Genomic DNA, 21890 nt, shown 5'->3' with positions numbered 1-21890 from the left:
GACATTAATTTCAGTGTACATTTGGAATTAACACTTGCACTTTGCCAGCTAAGAGTTTAAATTCAGTGTAGCTGTAGACATAACATAGTGTTAATGCTAGCATTGTGTTGGATTTCAATTAGGGCACAATTCATTCTGTCACTTAACAAATCAGAAGTAAAAATCTCTAGGTTTACTAATCACTATCATTCTAAATAGGCTAATTTATTTCTTCAAATCCCTGTGAGAACCTTTCACAGGTGTGATGAGTTGTATAGCCTTAAAATCATGCAAAGCGCTGCCATCGGTTTTTTTGCTCTAATATAATTTAGCAGCCAGATGAACTCCCTCCCAACATCAAGGCTCTGAAGACAACTTTTTTGTTTCTGTCAGCAGGTCTATTGTTGTGAAGAAAGAGTGAAACTGCGATGTACAATAAAGCATAAAGCATAATGAATATGTTGTATACACAGGTTTCAGGTGTATACAGAATAAAACTGAATAAACAACTTTTACTTTTATCTTTACAGAATATATTTACTTTGCACTTAACTTAAACTGTATGGTATGAGATTGCTGATTAACTTATTCAGTACGCATCCCCACATGTACTTAACTTACCGTTGTGTTAGCTCTCATAAAACGTAAAACAGACATTCAAACACTGTTTCAATTTCATGGATAAGGATAATGACAGTCAGTATATACCCACGATGCTACCAAAAGCGTATGATGTATGCAATTAAAATGAGTGAATTAGCGAATTAGCCATCACTCAGACATCATAATCCTGCACTCTCTGGTCATGACAGGCGTACTAGCTCCTGAAATTCCACTCATCTCACTCACTCATTTTCTACCACTTATCCGAACTACCTCGGGTCACGGGCAGCCTGTGCCTATCTCAGGCGTCATCAGTCATCAAGGCAGGATACACCCTGGACGGAGTGCCAACCCATCACAGGGCACACACACTCTCATTCACTCACGCACTCACACACTACAGACAATTTTCCAGAGATGCCAATCAACCTACCATGCATGTCTTTGGACCGGGGGAGGAAACCGGAGTACCCGGAGGAAACCCCCGAGGCACGGGGAGAACATGCAAACTCCACACACACAAGGTGGAGGCGGGAATCGAACGCCCAACCCTGGAGGTGTGAGGCGAACGTGCTAACCATTAATTACTGGATTAAATACTGTTGGGACAAATTGTACAAAATAAATTACCTCTAAAAACAACACTTTAAACATATTGTTTCTAATCACTTTGTTCTTTCTTACTTTTACACTTTTACTAATGTGTAACAGAACAATAACTATGAGGGAAAAGGTGTAATGATGTAATTTAGAGACTGAAGAATGGTGAGACCACCTCAAAATCATTTAAATAACCCTGTTCCCAGGCAGGTATCAGTTAATCCAGATAGCCCAGTAACCCACGTATGCAGGCTGTCCTTTAAAATCAGTCTATGAATTCAAAATTCATTAGTCAAAAAGTATTGATTCATTTACTATAAACACATGGCTATAACGAGGGACATATATAAGAAGCAGTGGCTGCTCAAGCGGTTAAGATTCTGGGTTGTTGGTCAGAGGATTGGGGTTTATGCCCCAGTACTGCCAAGCTGCCACTGTTGGGCCCTTAAACCTCTCTGCTCCAGAGGAATTGTATAAAGTCTGTCCCTGCGCTCTGACCCCAACCTCCAAAGTTATATGTGATGAAAGAATTTCACTGTTCTGTAATGTATATGTGACAAATAATGGCTTCTATGATGTAGTGTCTGCTGCAAACAAATTGCAGGTTCATATGTTATGTTTGAAGATGTTATCGTCAAGACCTTTAGTAAACTTCTTTGATAGAAGACATCAGCCAGGGTAAGCACTTTAATGGTAAAGCTATTCCTTTAAAATTTAATTAAGGATAAGGTATTGTTCACAAAAATTCTAATTTAAATTGTTGGCAAATCACTGTAGTATAAGAATAAATCCATGACATGCTGTTAAAGGAAAACCAACTGGATTTAAGTATAGCTTATGTGCTGGAATAGTATAGAAAGAGGTTTACATTTGTCCAAAGTGAGGAGCCTTAAAGGAGGAGATTGACATTATCTTTTAAACCTGCTGCCTACCAAGGGATCACAGCAGAATGAATGAGGGGCCCATGACTATAATATTTTGTGTGTAGTATATATGGTGTGTGTGTGTCTGTGTGAGTGTGCGATTTTTATGAGCCTGAGAAAAGATTACTTTAGCTTTATGATAGAAACCACACACCCACACACAACTGTGTGGGAGTGTGTGGGAGATACAGGGACAGATTTACAGGTTTTCTTGATTGGTGGACTCATATTAGGCCATATGAAGAGCTGAGATAAGCTGGAGAGAAAAGTGTGTGTGAGTGTGTGTGTGGTGGTTACTTCAAATTTTGTACAGCTGAAAATTACTGTGGATAACCAGGACAAATAAATCACACACACACACACACACACACACACACACACACACACACACACACATACACACACACACACACACACACACACTCACATACACACACACACACACACACACACACACTCACACACACACACACACACACACACCACACACGCACACCCGCGCACACACACACACACACACACACACACACAAACACACACACACACACACACACACACACACACACACATCTGTGATAATATTTGTGTACATTATTCTGCAATTAGTGTGTTTTGGGACAGATCCACAGTGGTCTGATGATTGTGAGATAATTGTTATTGTGTTTATGTGTGTATCGTGAATTGTGTGTGTGCTGTTGGTTATCCAGGTGACGTTTAGAGAGAAACAATTAGTAGAGCGTCTGAATGTTCCTATAAGCAAGTTGCGGTCCTAGAATATTTCAGAAAGAGTGAATCTCAACGAGTCTCATTTCTAGAATATAAAGTGTGAGTCTCAGCTGTTCTTGAATGTTACAATATGTGTGAGTTTTAGCTGCTCTAGAGTGCTATAACCAGTCTTGATTTCAGACTGCACCAAAAATTTGAACAAAGAGTCTGTTCTAGAATGTTTCAATAAAATTGTGAGTCTCTGTTCCAGAATGTTCAGAAAAATCCGAGTCACAACTATTATGAAATATTCACCATACCAACATCTTTTTTTTTGGTGCGTTCGCCATATGATGCATTTGCTGTTTCTATAGAATCAGGATATTAATATAAACAGTGTGATTGTGGCTTAAAGCTGGAACTACTGTCAGAGCTGTTGTTATCAAAAAATTAATCATCACCTTTAGACCAATCAGATTCCAGATCTCAACTGCACTGTGGAATAAAAGTGATTTATTAGGCTATTAATTGTACAGGCTCTACAAAAGCTTCATACGTAAACCAACTTTGCATCAATCTCAGCTCTCTGGGAATGACTCCCTGTATGACTGTGCACCCAAAGCAAATGGTTACTACAAATCATGCAGCATAGTGGTTACAGATGCACTTTCCCATTTGCAGCGAATTGGGAATAATGCACTATTTTAAACTCTCTTCTTTCTTTCTTTCTTTCTTTCTTTCTTTCTTTCTTTCTTTCTTTCTTTCTTTCTTTCTTTCTTTCTTTCTTTCTTTCTTTCTTTCTCATTCTCTCTTTCTCTTGGTCTCTCCATCTCTTTGTTTCTCTGTCAGCAGTGACATGCGGCACTGTGATAAAGCGGATCTGGTTACTCAGTGCAGTCCCAGCTGGCGCCAAACACACCACTCACTACCCCTTCATATGATTTACATCTGCGTGCATATGTGTGTGTGTGTGTGTGTGTGTGTGTGTGTGTGTGTGTGTGTGTAGGGGAAGGTAGGGGACCATGTAAATGGGAACCAGCAGTGAAGAGTCCTGTATGTTTGGACAGAGCTTTCATCACGGACATGGCAGTTTAATCTGCCGTAAACACTCCTATTAGCGCCATCAGTAATGACCATAAGACACACACACACATACACATACACACACACACACACACACAGGCAAGTTGCTTACGTTTAGTCTGACTGTGATGATATATTTGTAGTGTAGCAACATTACTGCATATAGTGTTTAATGGTTTCTTGTTTCCGATGTTGGGAAGCTATAACCAGATACCATAACATGCTGAAGACCATAATTTTGGGTCCGACAATTACTCAGTAATTTTTCCAGCACAGGAAAGATTTTACAACAGTGGATTTTGCACTTGGTAATATGACAAGCTGCTTTTATTTTAACCTATTAACTTCAAACGAGAGGAAAAAGAAACAAGAAATTTATTTAAATGAAAGTATAGACAATGTGTCAAAACCACGTCATGTTTCTTATTTAAACCCATTGATGGAATGTTGGGGAACGTGAAGCTGATGATGTTATAAAGGATTATGTTGTGTTCTGTTCTTCTCCAATTGTTTTTCTCATTTCTCATGTGTTGCTGTGTTTCTACTCAGGGATAAATGGATGCTGATGTTTCTATACCAAAATGTGGAATATAACAAGCATGGGAAGATAGCTTGACATGATAAACAACATAAGCAGATTATTAGGTAGGACAAAGTTGTTGGGTTTTTTTTTTAACGGCTGTGGAATTTTTTTGAACCGGTGTACAGTAAAAAGACCTCAGTCGCACACAATGTATGATTTTTAGACCAATAGCATCGGCCAATAGAATTTAAGTGAAAAATAAGTGTAGAATCTATCCAAAACTGTACTCAAGTGAAAGTTAAGGAGCTATTAAAATATAAACCAAGGAACTTAAGCAATGTCATGTTTGATATAAAAAGGAATTTTTATTATGGGATTAGACTTCTAGATGAAATTAGACTGGACAAAGAGATCAAAACTATTAAAGCCTCTAATCTTCCTGATATAGAAATGAGTGCTAATTAGTCAGAAGTAAAGTACTCTGTACCTGATTAATACAATATAATACAATACAATAATAATATATACTAATATATAATTTTCAAGTAAAGTATAAATACCTCCCAAATAATACCTACAGTATGTATGTATAGTAATTAAGTACATACAATCAAGTATTGTCCACCTCTGGCTATAACATAAGGTACAATTATGTATAACGTCATTGTTCTTGAAATAATAAACGACAATAGAATCGATTGCATTTTGACATGACAATTTGAGTAATAAATCTCTTTGGGTTGTGATGTTAAAGGACATATAATAGTGTAAAATTTAGCTGTATCACTCTACCATGTTGATGCTTATTTTCCTTATTTAATCCATTCAAAATACTACAGTATTTGACTATACCAGAGACCCTGTCATGTTCTCGTGTACTTTTTAATGTATTGTTTTTATTGAGTTTAGGTATTTGTGTAAGAGGAATTTTCATCTGTCCCTGAGAACTTGGTTCCTTGTGAAGTTTTTATCCCCGTGACACTTGAACACAGTGTGGTCTTCTTCGTTTGATGTTTGATTCATGCTAAGATGCTTTTCTGCTCATCACATTTGTAGAGTGATTATTTTAGTTATTATATCCTTCCTGGCAGATTAAACCACCAGTCTAAGATTTTTCCACCGACAAAACTGTCACTCACTAAATGTTTCTGGAAATTTTCAGAATCAGTTGCTGAAATCCTCTATACCCAACCAACCCACCTGGTACCATCACCCATGCCATGATCTACAAATTCACAGAGATCACATGTCTTTCTTCATATGATGTCTGATGTAAATGTTAACTGAAGCTCTTGACCAGTGCAGGATTTGAAGTATTATATATTGAATAAAAAATCCATAAATAAAATGATTTATTTTTTTTTGTGTTGTTAGTATCATTTACATTGTTTACATTTATAAAAAAAAATCATATAAAAAATTAAATAAAAATAAAAAAGTACAAATCAAATTCAAATTCTAAAATACATTTGAAGTAAAAGAAAAATTTAATGAATGAAATCTAGTTCATGTAAAATGAAAGCAAGAACATGAAATTAACATGATTCTAATGAATTTAAGAGAATTTCTTCTTCCACACTTTTATTAAACAAAAAAGAATTAAATGTTAAAAGTTAAAAAAGAAACCGAATGGAAACTAATTAATTTCTAATGAAAATAAATTCATGAAATTACCACACTTTCTTTAAAGAAAAAGAATAGAAATAATAATAATAATAATAATAATAATAATAATAATAATAATAATAATAATAATAATAAATTCATGCTAAAAGCATGCTTTAAAAATTAAGACTAATAGCTAAGAATAGTCAATAAGTCTTTTAGTAATTTGTTAGTTAATTAATTCATTTAAAATATCTTTTGGATATTATGTTGATGTTAATAACATCAACATTTTTTAAACATAGTTTGTTATTAAATGTTTTTTTTCTGAAGACTCTCTTGTGCTGAAAAAAAGCACTGACACTGGAGACTTCTTCCCTACATGTTAAACATCTTAGAGAAAACGTCACAATCGACGATTAAATGATTTTCTTGGTTGAATGACTGCAAGTTTTTTTTTTTTTAAATCTGTTCTTTGTTCATACACGTCCCTGTGAGTAAGCTGTAGTATAGAAACAATAATTAATATTATGAAATGTAATAATATGGTTTTATTCAAGTGTATATGTGTTTTTAAAGGAAATCTTAGAGAATGTTAATGAAAGACTTTAAAGATTCAAACACACACTCGCATGAACACACATATACACACACATACACACATACATACGCGCACACACATACACACACAAACACACATGCACCCACATACACACGCACGCACACACACACACACACACACACACACAAACACTGCTGGCCGGTTAGTCTGATTCGTATTCTTTGTGTGCAATGTGTGTGTGTATGTGGGTGTGTGTGTCAGCACAATATGTTGCATTATTCAGCAAAGGAGAACGTTTTAGTTATTTTGAAACACGCCAACTAATCAGTTCATCATGAAATCAGAATCAGAATCCTTTTATTCTATGTATACATTAGTATTAGGAATTCCTTTTGGTGTTTGGTCATGACACAATGCAGGCAACACACTTTTCAGACGACACGACACAATAATTAACAAATAATACATGTTAAGTGGAAATGATAATCATCATCATCATCATCATCATCATCATTATTATTATTTCTTGGACATCTCAAGTTTTGGAACACATAGATTCCGTTCTCAGAAAGACCTCATCATCAGTTCATCTGAATTCTAGAAAAAAAACAAGATTTGATGTTGCGACAGATGTTCAACCAACTTTGAAACAGTGCAGTGCTAATTCACGCTAATGCTAATGCTAACACACATGTGGCCAAAAGTCAACCTGCTGAATTTAGCCTAATTATTAGATCAACAGTCTGTGTGTGTGTGTGTGTTTGTGTGTGTGTGTGTGTGTGTGTGTGTGTGTGTGTGTGTGTGTGTGGACTCAGTGGGTGGTTGTGAAAATGTTTTTCTACTCACTGTCGTGACGCGCTAATGAGGCAGCAAACTTTTAAAAACACTTGAGATACACTTCATTAACACACACACACACACACAGACAGACAGTGTTTGATCAGATTATAGACAGGCCTGCTCCAAGGTAGAAGCAGAAACCCTTGTCATGTGTGTATTGGTGTGTGCGGCCTGAATGAGTGTATTGATGGTTTATCAGTGAAATCTGATCTCCACCAACTCCATTTCAAGGGCACGTTAACTCTGTGTGTGTGTGTGTGTGTGTGTGTGTGTGTGTGTGTGTGTGTGTGTGTGTGTGCGCACGTGTGTATGTGTAAACATAAATATACAGTCTGTGTCAGTACTTTGTTAAAAAGGCCTTACATAATTCTCTAGAGAGAGACAATGTGTGTGTGTGTGGGTGTGTGTGGTGTACAGATCGCATATTGTCTCCATTACACAAGAGCAAATTAAGAGGAATTCTAGCAACCTGCGGTCATGCCCCATTGGTCATACATTTCTTTGGAAAGTAATGAACTACATGTATTTTTCTTATGTTTACAGTTCTCCTTCAGTACATGGTCCATTACACAGAAAAACATAATAAAACATTTAATCCTGTAAAGTCAAATACAAATATTGAAAGACAGTTATTCACAGCTATGGAAACAGGTACATGCAGCCCATTACCTAGCCGGCATGAGCTTGACAAGCTAGCCAGATCTTTAGATTTTTTTTTTTGGAAGTATAAAAATGTGTTAAACTTAATAACTAAATAAATAGAACTATTTGTCACAACAACCTACATGCAATGCTAAATGCTAGTTAGCTAGCAAACTTATTATATAGAATTGAAGTGGATTTTCCCTCAGCACGTCTCACATGGTTAGTTCATGTAATCGAACAAAAATAGATCAATTAATAAATAGAACTTTTTTGACTTAAGTGAATTGTAGAACAAAAAGCCATTCGTGAACGAATTACATGATGAATAGCTCCACATTTACTCAAAAGTATCATTACTTTATCATCATCTACACGGCCAACTAGCCACGAGTTTCAGCTAAAATTCGGTGTTGTTTAAAAATCGCAGGTGAGAAAAGCAGAACTTGTGCTTTAGTCTTTGGGATTTAACAGGACAACTTTAATGTTAAACTGGTTTATAATCATTAAATGCTTTAGTGACTGAGACACAACCACCAAGTTCTCAAACAACTAACGCAGATTAGCATCAACATCACTAAAGAACCTTCAAATATAATTATATAATTTTGGAAGTTTTGAAAAGTACGGACTTCTGGACAATCAAAATACCAGCTAACAAAGTTTCAATTTGAGTTTTGTTTAGTTTGATCTGATTTTTATGAGGATTAAGCGGTGTATGTTAGAGACAGAATTGAATCGCGACCTCTTGCGGCCGCTCGTTGACAGTGCGTTTAATAAAAAATAACGTCATGTATTTGTGTATTTGCTATATTCTGTCATCTGATTTAATTATTCTGTGTTACATCCTATTTTTTGCTTGTTTTCTCGATTACACATCTTGCCTCAGCTCGGATAATTACGGGTGCTAGTCGCAGTAGTATGACGTAAGTGCAGCGACGTGCCGGCGCCGGTGACGTGTCTGTGTTGATGTGTGTTGCCGTAATGGCGGTGGATATCACTTTGCTGTTCAAGGCGAGCGTGAAAACAGTGAAGACGCGCAACAAGGCGATCGGCGTCGGGCCGGAGAGTCCAAAGGATGAGCTCTTGCGGAGAAACAGACCGAAAAACAGCTTCTCCAGCAAAGCCAAAGAAGTGGTGAGGAGCTTGTTGTGCTAAATGCTAAGTAGCTTAGCCTCGCTGTATGAAGGTAGAACTACAGTGTGAATGAATGACAGCCGTGTTTATATTGTTTGTGCTTCTTATTCGTGTTATTTGTGTTTGCTCGCCTCGAACTACACGTAAAGCACAAGCTAAATGTGACTTAGAATAAATAGCAGTGATTTAAGGTGTTTTTCGAGTTTTTAAGAGCGCACACACACACACACACACACACACACACACACACACACACACACATATATACATACATACATACATACATACATACATTCACATACACATGGTCATGAATCTTTTTCTGTGTGTGCGTACGCAAGAATGTGTGTGTTCTCGCGCCCAAGAGTGTGTTTGTGTGTGTGTGTGTGCGCGCGCGCAAGAGTGTGTGTGTGCGCGCGCGCGTGTGTGTGTGTGTGCGCGCGCGCGCAAGTGTGTGTGTGTGTGTGTGTGTGCGCGCGCGCGCAAGAGTGTGTGTGTGCGCGCGCGCGCAAGAGTGTGTGTGTGCGCGCGCGCGCGCAAGAGTGTGTGTGTGTGCGCGCGCGCGCGCAAGAGTGTGTGTGTGTGCGCGCGCGCAAGAGTGTGTGTGTGTGCGCGCGCGCGCAAGAGTGTGTGTGTGTGCGCGCGCGCAAGAGTGTGTGTGTGTGTGTGTGTGTGTGTGTGTGTGTGTGTGTGTGTGTGTGCGCGCGCAAGAGTGTGTGTGCGCGCGCGCGCAAGAGTGTGTGTGTAAAAAAAGACAGACCGAGAAACACAAAGAGATTCTGTAGTAAATAAGATACACTAAATTGAATTGAGAAAAAGAACAGTGAAGCTGTGTGTGTATAAAACCTGTCTGTCAAGCAAAACTGATTCACCACATTTGTTTTTCATGTAAAGATAAAATCGTGTGTGTGTGTGTGAGAGAGAGAGGGAGAGAGAGAGAGAGAGAGAGAGGAAAGGTAGAGAGGTAAAGTGGGGGTCCCTGATGATGAGATTAAACGCAGCCAGGCAGACTGTCTCCTTCAGCCCCCCAACACACACACACACACATGCACACACAGTCTGTTTAGTATTACTTTGCTCTTTAGAGACTTAAATTACTGGTGCAATTGATCCCTGTGACCTCACGCTGAGCTGTGGGAATCAGACACACACACACACACTCACACACATGCACACACACACAAAGAGGACAAGACGCCCACGAGTCTGAGCTGCTGCTTTACTCAGTATGTGTCTCTGTGTGGGGGCATGTTTTTATCAACCAAATGTCTCCACAAGAATAGGAATATCTGGCAGTTTTGACCTCACAGAGACATTTGGTTGATTCCCATGAGGGGAAAAAGCTAAAAGCCAAAAAAAGTTCACATGGGTTAATGTTAGGGTTAGATTTTTTTGTGTAGGCTGGAATTCATCGGTTGTATTAATAACTATGATGTTAAGACAACTTCTCCGTCACTGTCCCTGTGTTCCACTCAGAAGGAGGAAGGAGTTTGGTGTGCCATATTTTGAACAGATGTGAAGAAATGTGTCTGGGATGCAATCCTATAATTCTGTTCACTGAGATGGAGCGCTGTCACTCGATTCAAAATCCCGCAATGACATCATAAGCCGTGCTGGAAAAAAATGCGCTTATTGTTCTATGAACATATAATGTTATTATTTTATTCTACTTGTGTGCAATTAACACTGTGATTGTTCTGACTGTGTAATTGTGTTATTGAAGCAGTTCCACCCTTTAGCTAGTAGACACTATGTTTAGTTATTTAACACACAGCCACCATCAGAGTCTGTGTTTTTTTTTTTCAATCTGAGGTCTCTACCTCACCTTGTTCCTCCCTCATTCCCTTATTTTCGCTTGATCTCTGTTTCTCTGGTTTTAGTGGTGTAAAAAAAAAAAACAAGATAAATCATGTCAGATCTTTTTTCTATCTTTAATGCGATATATTGATTAACAGCCTTCGAGTACAAGCATTATCAGGGAAGTAGCAAGAGATCTCGGGGACTTTAAATGGACTGCAGGAATAAACCTGTATGTCAGACTGAGCTCTTGTATTCTTCACCTGTCTATTTATGGGGTATGTTGGCTAAGGGGAAAAAAAAAAACAACAACTCCAGGTTTGCCTAAATGAATTCATACCATGTGGCACAATTTGGTATTTGTCTGATGGTCTCATCAGCTTATCCCCATTGATCTCCATAACCACAGTGAATCATGGTGGTGGGAGCATCCTGCTCTGGTGCTGCTTCTCTTCAGCTGGGACTGAATGTCTGGTCCAAATAAAGGAATGAATTGCTCTAAATACCAGTCTGTTTTAGCTCCAAACCTTCCCGGAATCCAAGTCAACATAGGATGCAAATCCCCTTACAATTTGAAGGAAAAAAAAACAACAACAAAGAGTGCTGTAGTACAAGTAAAAGCTGTTAATTAAGGGGTGTACATATTTATGCACCCAACTAACTCATTTAGTTAGGATTGCTTCTAATGTATTAAATGCTAAATTGAATTGATTTTTATCATCTAAAACAAACAACAACAACATTTTGTATCCAATTAGATTTTTGCCTTTCAAGCAAACAGATCATTCCGAATATAGAATTCAACATCATTGTGGAAACCAATAACCGTATTCAGCGATAATTTGTCCATTTGTTAAACCACATCACAATATTAGACATTGAGATCATTAATAAGTGGCAACAATGGTAGCGTTCATTTAAATATTTTTTAAAATATTGTTAACGGCAAAATAAGTTTAACGCACATCGATACAGGACAGTCGCATGGGTTTCATTTAAATGTCTTCTCTATTGTGTATTTTAATCTGTAAAAACTGTTCAGTTTGAGGTATGGATGTCTTTTGTCCTGTTGGAGAAGGTTATGGTGTAAGCATATAGCCTAAAGCTTTAAGAATGCTGACATAGGGTGAGACACATGCGCACACACACACACACACACACACACAGTTTCAGTGTTAGTGTGTAATTGGAGTCGTTGAGGTGGTGCAGTAATTCAATAAACGGTGTGATTACGGCTGTTAAACACTGACACACTGAGCTCTGTAAATAATCCTGCTGTCAGCTGTCAAACTGGGTCTCTCTGAACATAGCTCCTTGTGTGTGTGTGTGTGTGTGTGTGTGTGTGTGTGTGTGTGTGTGTGTGTGTGTGTGTGTGTGTGTGTGCATGATCCGTTCTGTAATCTTCCTCACAATTTCTTCTTTTTATAAACCTATGTCAGGCTCTTACTTTCCCCTTGTTTGTTTTTCTTGCTTGTCGAAGCACACTTAATTGAAATTATTTCCTGAAATATTGCAGTCAAAGTATGAATAACAGCTTACAGTTTGACTAGACCATGACGTTCTGTATGAGATGTTAACCGGGACCGCATGCAGAATGTCTGTCTCTGCAGAAAAAAAACCTCAGAGTTAAATTCATTCAAATTCATTTCATCCTTATTACTGATGATAACATGATTCAATCTAGGGAGGGAATGAACAGATAAAATGAACAGTTTTACAGTTAATACACCGGTTTGTTTCTGTGTGACGCTTAATGATGTCATTGATCTGTCTTTAGATCTCCAACATCACCAAGCTAAAGGATTTCCTGCTACAGCACAGGAAGGACTATGTGAATGCCGGCAGGTGAGCCTGAAATTCAGTCTGCAGGTGTGAACGTCCTGTAACTGACTCGTTATTCCTTAAGTGAACGTCTACGGAAAAATACACAGCAGTCCCCGTCATACACGAGTATAGCTATCAAAAAAACACAGCGCGGGTGAACAAATGCCAGCCCTGTCTCCCACTAACCCCCTTGCACCCCCTTTTAATTGTATTATTCAAGCAGTTATGATCCCAAGCGATTAGGTGCCCTATTAAGTTATTTAACACACAAGCACTTTGAATCTGCTGTGTATTTTTGTGTATTTTAAAGTCCTTGAAAGGCTCCTCATAACACACCCTCCCTTTCCCCCCCCCAAATGAACCTGGATCAAAGAGGAATGGCAGAAGGAAATTAAAACGAAAAATACATTTAGGAAAAAAAAAAGCCTCCGAATGGGTCACAGCCGCTGAAGTGAGACAGAAGTGTTAAATTAAACTGAGGTTAAAAGCACTGTGTGTCAACATGGTCTGTCATTTTAACCCAATTTAGACTGAAACGGTTTACATTCTTGTGTGTGTGTGTGTGTGTGTGTGTGTGTGTGTGTGTGTGAGAGAAGTTTACTCTCCTCAGATGTGACTCATATGACTGACTGTGAGAGAGACCAGATTGATCAGGACGCTCAGATCTTCATGAGAACGTGTTCGGATGCCATCAAACAGTTGAGAACGGAAGGTAAAAACACACAGACACACATACACACCAGTGCGCCAATAAAGAAAGGAGCTTGTTGCTTTTTGTCTTAGGGGCTTTTTACACCTGGTCACTTCATGCGTTTTCTGTGATCTGATAGCTACCCGATGGTAAAAAGACCAGGTCTAAATGCCCTCCGAAACGTTTTCGAGACGGATATAAATCCGATGGTTCAAACCACTTCAGGAGGTGGTCTGGGACGCATTTCAGATTAAACTGGACAGGTGTTAATGAACGTGGTTGTTCAAGCCACATACGTCAGCGCTATACTCCTCCCAAACGGAAGTACGTCACTCGCAGGTGATCTTTCACCCAGGCGTCTCGTTGGGTCTTAAAATGCGCTGCTGCTGCCAGCGAAAATGCAGCAAACAGTAAATGCTGGTTTTTGTAGCATAACCGTCGTAACAAGTTTTTTAGTCTTCTTGTTGATTGCATTCTGAAAACCGCATACACCAAAGCGTGTTCCATTTCAATTACCCCGGAAATGAGGTCAAATATATTTGCATTTTGGGCGGGAGTAGAAAGAGCGGATTGATCTCCGATTCGCCGAGACGCATTTATGTGGCCTGATGAAATTTGGAACAGATTTAACAAATCAGATAGCTATCGGAACAGAGACAACACATTAAGTGACCAGGTGTAAAAAGGCCCTTATATTTCTTTCTCATTTCAAGTCATGAATATTTATTTTATATTGAAAAGGTCGTCTGTGTGTGTGTGTGTGTGTGTGTGTGTGTAGCAGAGAAGACGGTGATTTCTGCTCAGATGAAGGAGCATCGTGGGGCTGTGCTGGACTTGATAGAAGTCTACCTTAAAGGTACAAAAACAAACACATCCCAGATATTTTTCTTCTTTGTTTTAGTTTATTACTGACACCTACTGCATACCGTATTGTTTTGGCTTCCCCATCATCCGCTTGAAGCTTTTCATGGAACTGTTTCAGAACCCATTCCAATAACCTGTTAAGTTTGATACTATATTTTATTTTGTCATTCTACCAGAATGTGCTCCTCTGTTTCTGGCACAAAATGCCTCTCAGACCCAATCCCAGGCCCGTCCATAATTGCCAGAGTTGAACTTAAACCTGTCTGACCCAATATCAGTCTATGCACTGCACAAGATTTGTTTATTTAAAAAAGGTCTCGAGTCAGGAGAAACACTCGCATTCATGCTGACACCTTCACTCCTTCCCAGGTTCCAGAGCGTGTTGGTGAACCCTTGTCCCACATTAGTTGGCCAAACGTCCACCCAGGCTCGTTTATTCTCACTTGGTTCATCTAGGGTGCCATGAGCAGTTTTTTCTGCTGGAGTATTCCTTCTTCACATCTCTCATATGTCTTTTAATAGTGGTTTGGCATTAGTTGTAACATCTTTGCCCATCTTCTTCCCTTTTTATCATTACGGGCTTCTCTGTGAATCCAACTCGTATTAGTCATTGTTTATGGCATGTTGGATCTGCTCTCTGGGGGCAGAATTGCTGCAGGTCGATACTTCAATTCAATTCAATTCAATTCAATTCAATTCAAGTTTATTTGTATAGCGTTTTTTACAATGGACATTGTCTCAAAGCAGCTTTACAGAACATAAACATACAACAGAAGATAAACATAAGGAGTAATATAAAGAATTAATATAATAAAAATTCAAAAAATATATAGTTCACAGTGTATGTCTGTGTGTGTGTGTGTGTGTGTGTATTTGTGTGTGTGTGTGTGTGTATTTATCCCCAATGAGCAAGTCTGAGGAGACTCAGGCAGCAGTGGCAAGGAAAAACTCCCTTAGACGGTAAAGGAAGAAACCTTGAGAGGAACCAGACTCAAGGGGGAACCTCATCCTCATATGGGTGACACTGGAGGGTGTGATTATAAATATACAGTCAGACAAGTGTTGTACTGGTGTAGGGATCACATGGAGTTCAGATCTCCTCTTAGTATCACAGAGTCCAACTGGAGCTGGTAGATCTGTAGATGTCTCAGGATTGCTTGTTACAGAGTCAGTCTCTGAGTCGCGAGTCCTAATAATACCTAGAGGTATTTAAAGAGCGCCAGTATTATGTGCCTGGCCAATGTGATTCCAAAGGGCCATCAACCTGGCTGTCGTATCAATAGAGTTCAATATTCTACAGGCTGTTCAGAAGATACCTTGCTTCACCAAGGCTGCCTTATCTATCATGAATTGGATTTTGCTGTCTCCACCTTGCAGACTTGATGCTTGATGCTTACTACTAGGTCTGTGGAGAGGATACAAAACATCACAAGTTAAGCCTGTTACTTTTCCCTTTGGGCTTTTGTTTGAGGAACTCTTTGTGTTTTGCCATCTTTGTGATAATTCAGGTGGTTACAGGCATCTTTCTCTGCTCTAGAGTCTGGCCCAACACTCCCTGATATGTTGCAGCTATGACAGTGTCCTTTGCCATGGTATATTCTGATCAGCTGCTTTTTCAGAGATCAGTCCCCTAATTCAGCCTTCGACATTTGTTCGTTTGTTCTTGGGGCCAAGAAGCTTTCATCCTCCTGGGATTTTACCTTCCTGACATGTGTCTTGTGCTGAAACCAGGATCTTGTTCATGTGTATGTATCCTGCTATCAGATCCTGTTGTTGATCCTTAAGTGTAAAGTATTTCTAACCCTGATGGTGTTTTCTTTGTGCACCTTTATGTCTTCAGACTTCTGTGGATTTGTTGTTCTCAAAGGCAACAAATGAAGAACAGTCTATGAGAAGAAGTCTTCTTGTGTTAGTCAAGTTATTGCCAAGTATCAGTGAAATTATGTAAGGAGGCTCTTTCCTTGTCATGTGGGCCTTGTGACCTAATATAATCTATCCAGCATGCATAGTTACATAAAGAATACTCAGTGAGTTTATATTGGTTAGGGTTTCCCCCCCCCCCTCCTTAAAGATCATCCCTAGGCTATGAAAGCCATGTGTTTCTAGTGTGATCAAAGCGTACTTAGACTCTGAGATCATGGTCTTGGTCCTCTCTCTTTACTCAATCCCTCCTCCAGGGGTCTCCAAAACATAGTCATGAGATTGTTTAACTTTATCAGTGACAGTATCTCTAAGACTGCACATGAATTAAGACAAGCGGTAATTGAAAAGCGTAAATAACAGTATCAGATGTGGGGGAGAATCAGTTTGTTTAGTGGGTTTTACGACTCTCTGTTGATCTTATCTATGTGTTTCTCCTTGTATCAAACCTTTCCTTCTTCTACTGCAATTTCTTTTCAGCCCAGGGGAGTTTATGTGGTTAATAATAATTGTACATGAAACTTTTTGAACAGAAAATAGATGGAAAAACAAACCTAATATACTAAATACAAGACAGAACGAAGAAAGAAACGAGAGAGTCGATAGCTCCAGTGAGAAACAATAGAAAGAACATTCACAGCAACCTACTACTTCACCTTTCTTTTCTTTGTCAGGTGTACTATCCATAATTCATTAATCAAAACAAACACATCTGATTTTATGCTTTATATATTTCCTTCAAAGCGGCGAGCAGCCTGACTGACTCATTTCACAGATGCACTACAGAATGATTATTGTCTGGACAGTATGTCACTTTTGTAATATATGCTAATAGATTTGTTTTTATTTTTTTAACAGTTTGTATAAATTGTGCCATTCATATTACACAAGTGTGGGTTTGTGCGTTTTTGCAGGCGTGTGTAAGCTGTACTCGGAGCAAAGAGCGATCCGTGTGAAGAGAGTGGTGGATAAGAAGAGGCTGTGAGTCATACATCACACTCATGGCACTTGTGCTTTATTGTGTATACCGTATGGCGACGAGCTCGTTCTGATCTTTTTTCTGCTCGCTTGTGTGTTCAGGTCTCGGCTGGAACCGGAACAGAAAATAAAAAGGGAAAAACCTCAAAGCGAAGATACGGAGAAAACTGTGTCAGAGGAGAGCAGTGGTAAGGCACACACATCCGTTTGAAACAAACATGGCCCAGAAGACATGGCACTGGAGATTCCTTCCATAAACATTCAAAAAATCGTTTCCTTTGAGAGAACTCCAGCATGTGAATGATTGTCTTTTTTCTTTCTTGAACAACACTAAATCCCTTTATTATTAACCTCAGGATATGTTGAGCTTTCCTGTGAATTAGCTGTTACTAAAGAAATGATACGGTTTTAGAATAAAGACCTTCTGACCAATCAGAGTGGAGCATTCAAAAAAGTATAAATGGTGTAAATTCAGATAAAAAAAAAAAAAAGCATTAAAATATTGAATGTGTGTCTGTGTATTGATGGTTGTAGAGAAGCCAACGTGTGATATTGGTGTTGACCTGTGGGAGGACAGCAAAGTGGAGGATGATCTCTCTCCTGAGGAAATTCAGATGGTATATGAGCGCACACACACACACACACACACACACACACACAGTTTGTTGCATTGTGTTTATTGATGTGTGTCTCTGTGTCCAGTTTGAGCAGGAGAATCAAAGGCTGGTGAGTGAGATGAATAGCCTGGTGGATGAAGTAAGGTAAGATAAACACACACACACACATCACACAGAATTTATTGTATTCTATTATAGAAGCAGAACTACAGACATTAGTTTGGTTCATGAGACAGGGTTTTTAATGTTTGGCAGTCAGTTAAGTCAAAAAGGCCTCAGATGGCAGAAGTAGGATCTGTATGGAAGAGTAACATATGAATAGCAGGACTGAAGGCTCAGAATAGTGTATGTAGGATCTGGCTTGATGACAGAAGGCTCTAGATGACAGAAGTAGGATCTGCATGAAGGACGCAAGACAGCAGGAGTAGGATTTGGGTAGACAGTACAGCTCAGGATGGAGAGAATAGGATCTGGAGTGAAGGAATAGGATCAGAAGTGAAAGCTCAGGATGGTGGGAATAATATCTCAACAGAAGGCCCAGGATGTCCATATTAAAGGCACAGGATGGCAAGAATTGAGGGTTTAGGATTGAAATAGTAGGATCTGCATGAAAAATGCAAGAGTATGATCTGGAAAGAGCTGAACAGGGGCAGCAGTTTCTGGGCCTCAGAACAGGAACAGAGGCTAATATTGCTTGGTTTAGCTTTAGCATATCGGGTACTTTAGTCTGGAGCTTTTTCCAAGATTAATCTGCCACAGATTCCTGTTTTGTTCACTAAGGCATATCTAACCTGTGATGAACAGTCTCTGTACTGATCTTAATTGTTCACAAATGTCTGTGGAAGCTTCAGAAAGAGTTAATATTTTACTGAAATTTAGTGAACTGTGTGTGTGTGTGTGTGTGTGTGTGTGTGTGTGTGTGTGTGTGTGTGTGTGTTTACAGGCAGATTGAAGGAAAGGTGGTGGAAATATCTCGGCTACAGGAGATTTTTTCTGAGAAAGTTCTGCAACAGGTGTGTGTGTGTGTGTGTGTGTTAGTGTGTGTGTGTGGGTGCATTAGCTGTACAGTATTAGAATTAAGATGTCTCCTGTCTGTGATGTAGGAGACCGAAATCGATAATATTCATCAGCTGGTTGTTGGAGCCACAGAAAATGTTAAAGAAGGGAATGAAGACATTCGAGAGGTGAGAAACACACATTACAGCATATACAGTTGAGGCCAAAATTATTAGCCCCCTTATGAAATTAGACAAAACTCTTGATTTCTCCATGGAAATGACCATTAACAACAAGTGTTTTATAGTGTGTTTGTTTCCAAAATAACAAAGACAAAATCTCCACTAAGTTTGATTAGGATATTTAATTGAAATAGTGAGTTGAAACAAGAAAGGGCAAAAATGAAACGTCCAAAATTATTAGCCCCCGGTCATTAATAGTCAATAGTGAACCCTTTCTGAGCCACAACTGACAACAACCTCTTAGAGTAGTTCTTTACTAGGTTGGCACAGGTTTCCTGAGGGATTTTAGCCCATTCTTCCATTGCAAATTGCTCCAGCTGGTCCAAATTACGTGGCTTCCGAGCATGGACATTCACTTTGAGCACTCGCCACAGATTCTCAATAGGATTGAGGTCTGGGCTCTGTGCGGGCCACTCCAGGACCTTTGTTTTGGTATCCTTCAGGAACTGTTGGACCAATTTCGATGTATGCTTTGGGTCATTGTCTTGTTGGAAGACCCAGCGACGACCTAAGGCTAGACTACGAGCAGATTTCTGCATATTATCCCTCAAAATGTCAACATAATTTTCTTTTTTCATGATGCCATGCACCCGAACAAGGCTCCCTGTGCCTGAAGCTGCAAAACAGCCCCACAGCATGATGCTCCCACCACCATGTTTAACTGTGGGAACTGTGTTCTTAGGGTTGAAGGCCTCACCCTTTCTTCGCCAAACATAAGCAACATCCATGTGCCCAAACAGTTCCAGTTTAGTCTCATCAGACCAAAGCACAGACTCCCAAAACTCATCTTTACCTTTCAAATGTTCACGGGCAAACCTCAGTCTAGCTGTGATGTGCCGCTGTTTGAGTAAAGGGGTTCTTCTGGGACGATGGCCCTGAAGCCCACCACGATGAAGAGCCCTCACAACTGTGTTCCTTGAAACATCAACTCCAGAAGAGGCCAGGTCAGCAACAATCATCTTGGCAGATGTCTGGGGCATCTTGCTGATATCTCTGACTATTTTGCTCTCCAGGGTTCTTGAAATCTTGCACTTACGACCACGCCCAGGTTTGTTTCTTACAGAATTTGTCTCCTTGTACTTGGCAATGATGCAACGTACGGCGGTTCTAGACACTGTGAAAAGCTTGGAAATGGCAGTATAGCCTTCCCCCTTATCATGAGCCTCCACTATCTTCTTTCTGAGCTCAAGACTGATTTCCTTTGTCTTTGGCATGGTGAGTAAAAGTAGTCTCTCCCAATAATGTGTTCAAGTGCCCTGTTCCTTGGAGTCCTTTAATGCTGATTGAATGCCCAGGTGTTGTTAGGAAGCCAATTGACTGCACAGGTGTGGTTTGAAAGCTGATTGATTAATTAGGTGTGTTTTGAAAGCTGATTGATTAATTGGGTGTGTTTTGAAAGCAAATATTCACAAGGGGCTAATATTTTTGACCACCCCATTTTCACTATATTTGATTATAAAGCAAGCCTAAAAATGTATTTTATATTCCAAAATGTACCAAAAGCTACTAAATAGCACTGGTGAATGTTTGATTATATCAAGTTTTATCAATGCTGCAAACATTGGAAAGATCTTTAGGAAAATGTTCCAAAATTCCTGGGGGGCTAATAATTTTGGCCTCAACTGTAGACAAAAATCAGTTTCATTACCAGTGGTTATATTTGGTACATCAGATGTGTTCTCACTTCACACAGCCTCTAAACTCATGATACAATTTATTAAAATGTCATTAACATAAACCCTGATTGCAAATGACACACGTTACAAATTCTGAAGTGTTACACATTACAGTGACATTTGCCTCTTTATCCTTCAGGCGATTAAGAACAATGCAGGTTTCCGTGTCTGGATCCTCTTCTTCCTGGTTATGTGCTCCTTCTCTCTGCTCTTCCTGGACTGGTATGACAGCTAAATTCTGAAAATACATCCACTAACATCCAACCGGACACGATGCCAGATGGGACTGACGATGCTAAGATGCTTAAGCTGATTCCATGTGTCCAGAACTTTAATACACGTTAATGTGAGTGTGTGCGCGTGTGTGTGTGTGTGTGCGTGTGTGTGTGCGTGTGTGTGTGCGTGTGTGCGTGTGTGTGTGTGCGCGTGTGTGTGCGCGTGTGTGTGCGCGTGTGTGTGCGCGTGTGTGTGTGTGTGTGTGTGTGTGTGTGTGTGCGTCTGTGTGTGTGCGTCTGTGTGTGTGTGTCTGTGTGTGTGTCTGTGTGTGTGTCTGTGTGTGTGTCTGTGTGTGTGTGTCTGTGTGTGTGTCTGTGTGTGTGTGTCTGTGTGTGTGTCTGTGTGTGTGTGTGTCTGTTTGTGTGTGTGTGTGTCTGTGTGTGTGCGCGTGCGTGCGTGCGTGTGTCTGTGTGTGTGTGTGTGTCTGTGTGTGTCTGTGTGTGTGTGTCTGTGTGTGTGTGTCTGTGTGTGTGTGTCTGTGTGTCTGTGTGTGTATGTGTGACTTCACTATGCACGCTAGGACTTTTCTAAAGTGGGATCATTAGCAAAAGAGCACCTTTGGAGTTTTATGTATATAATAATTAGTTCTCTGTACAAATAAAATGAACTATGATTTTGTCAGTGTTGTCTAGTCTTGCTTCATTTGCTTTAGCAATGAATGTAAATCCTGTAAACCGAAGTAATCAGTCTTTTTTCTTTTTTTTTTTTTTTTTTTTTAACGATAAGATGGAATAAAACCAACCTGGAAACTTGCACAACTTATATAAGTAAATATATAATAAATAAAAGACTATTCACATTTTGAAT

General features: G+C 39.4%; 1 protein-coding gene across 3 annotated transcripts; it reads left to right on the top strand.

Annotated features, from left to right (window-relative positions):
• Nucleotides 1–9004: 9004 nt before the first annotated feature.
• On the top strand, nucleotides 9005–21704 carry stx18 (syntaxin 18). Of its 3 annotated transcripts, none has more exons than XM_060892819.1 (11): nucleotides 9005–9202; nucleotides 12777–12844; nucleotides 13434–13535; nucleotides 14293–14370; nucleotides 17213–17279; nucleotides 17379–17464; nucleotides 17811–17893; nucleotides 17979–18037; nucleotides 18837–18906; nucleotides 18997–19077; nucleotides 20947–21704. In XM_060892819.1, exons 2-11 carry the CDS (start codon nucleotides 12835–12837, stop codon nucleotides 21040–21042), a joined length of 732 nt encoding a protein of 243 aa, XP_060748802.1. In that variant the 5' UTR covers nucleotides 9005–9202; nucleotides 12777–12834; the 3' UTR covers nucleotides 21043–21704. The 3 variants fall into 3 exon arrangements, with proteins under 3 accessions (XP_060748802.1, XP_060748801.1, XP_060748800.1); XM_060892818.1 differs by having other exon boundaries at nucleotides 13420–13535; nucleotides 14296–14370; XM_060892817.1 differs by having other exon boundaries at nucleotides 13420–13535.
• Nucleotides 21705–21890: the final 186 nt, after the last annotated feature.

Source organism: Tachysurus vachellii, chromosome 18 (genome assembly GCF_030014155.1).
Source record: "Tachysurus vachellii isolate PV-2020 chromosome 18, HZAU_Pvac_v1, whole genome shotgun sequence".
NCBI classification, from domain to species: domain Eukaryota; kingdom Metazoa; phylum Chordata; class Actinopteri; order Siluriformes; family Bagridae; genus Tachysurus; species Tachysurus vachellii.
Note: the sequence above shows the minus strand (reverse complement) of the source record. Positions and strands in the feature narration are given on the sequence as shown.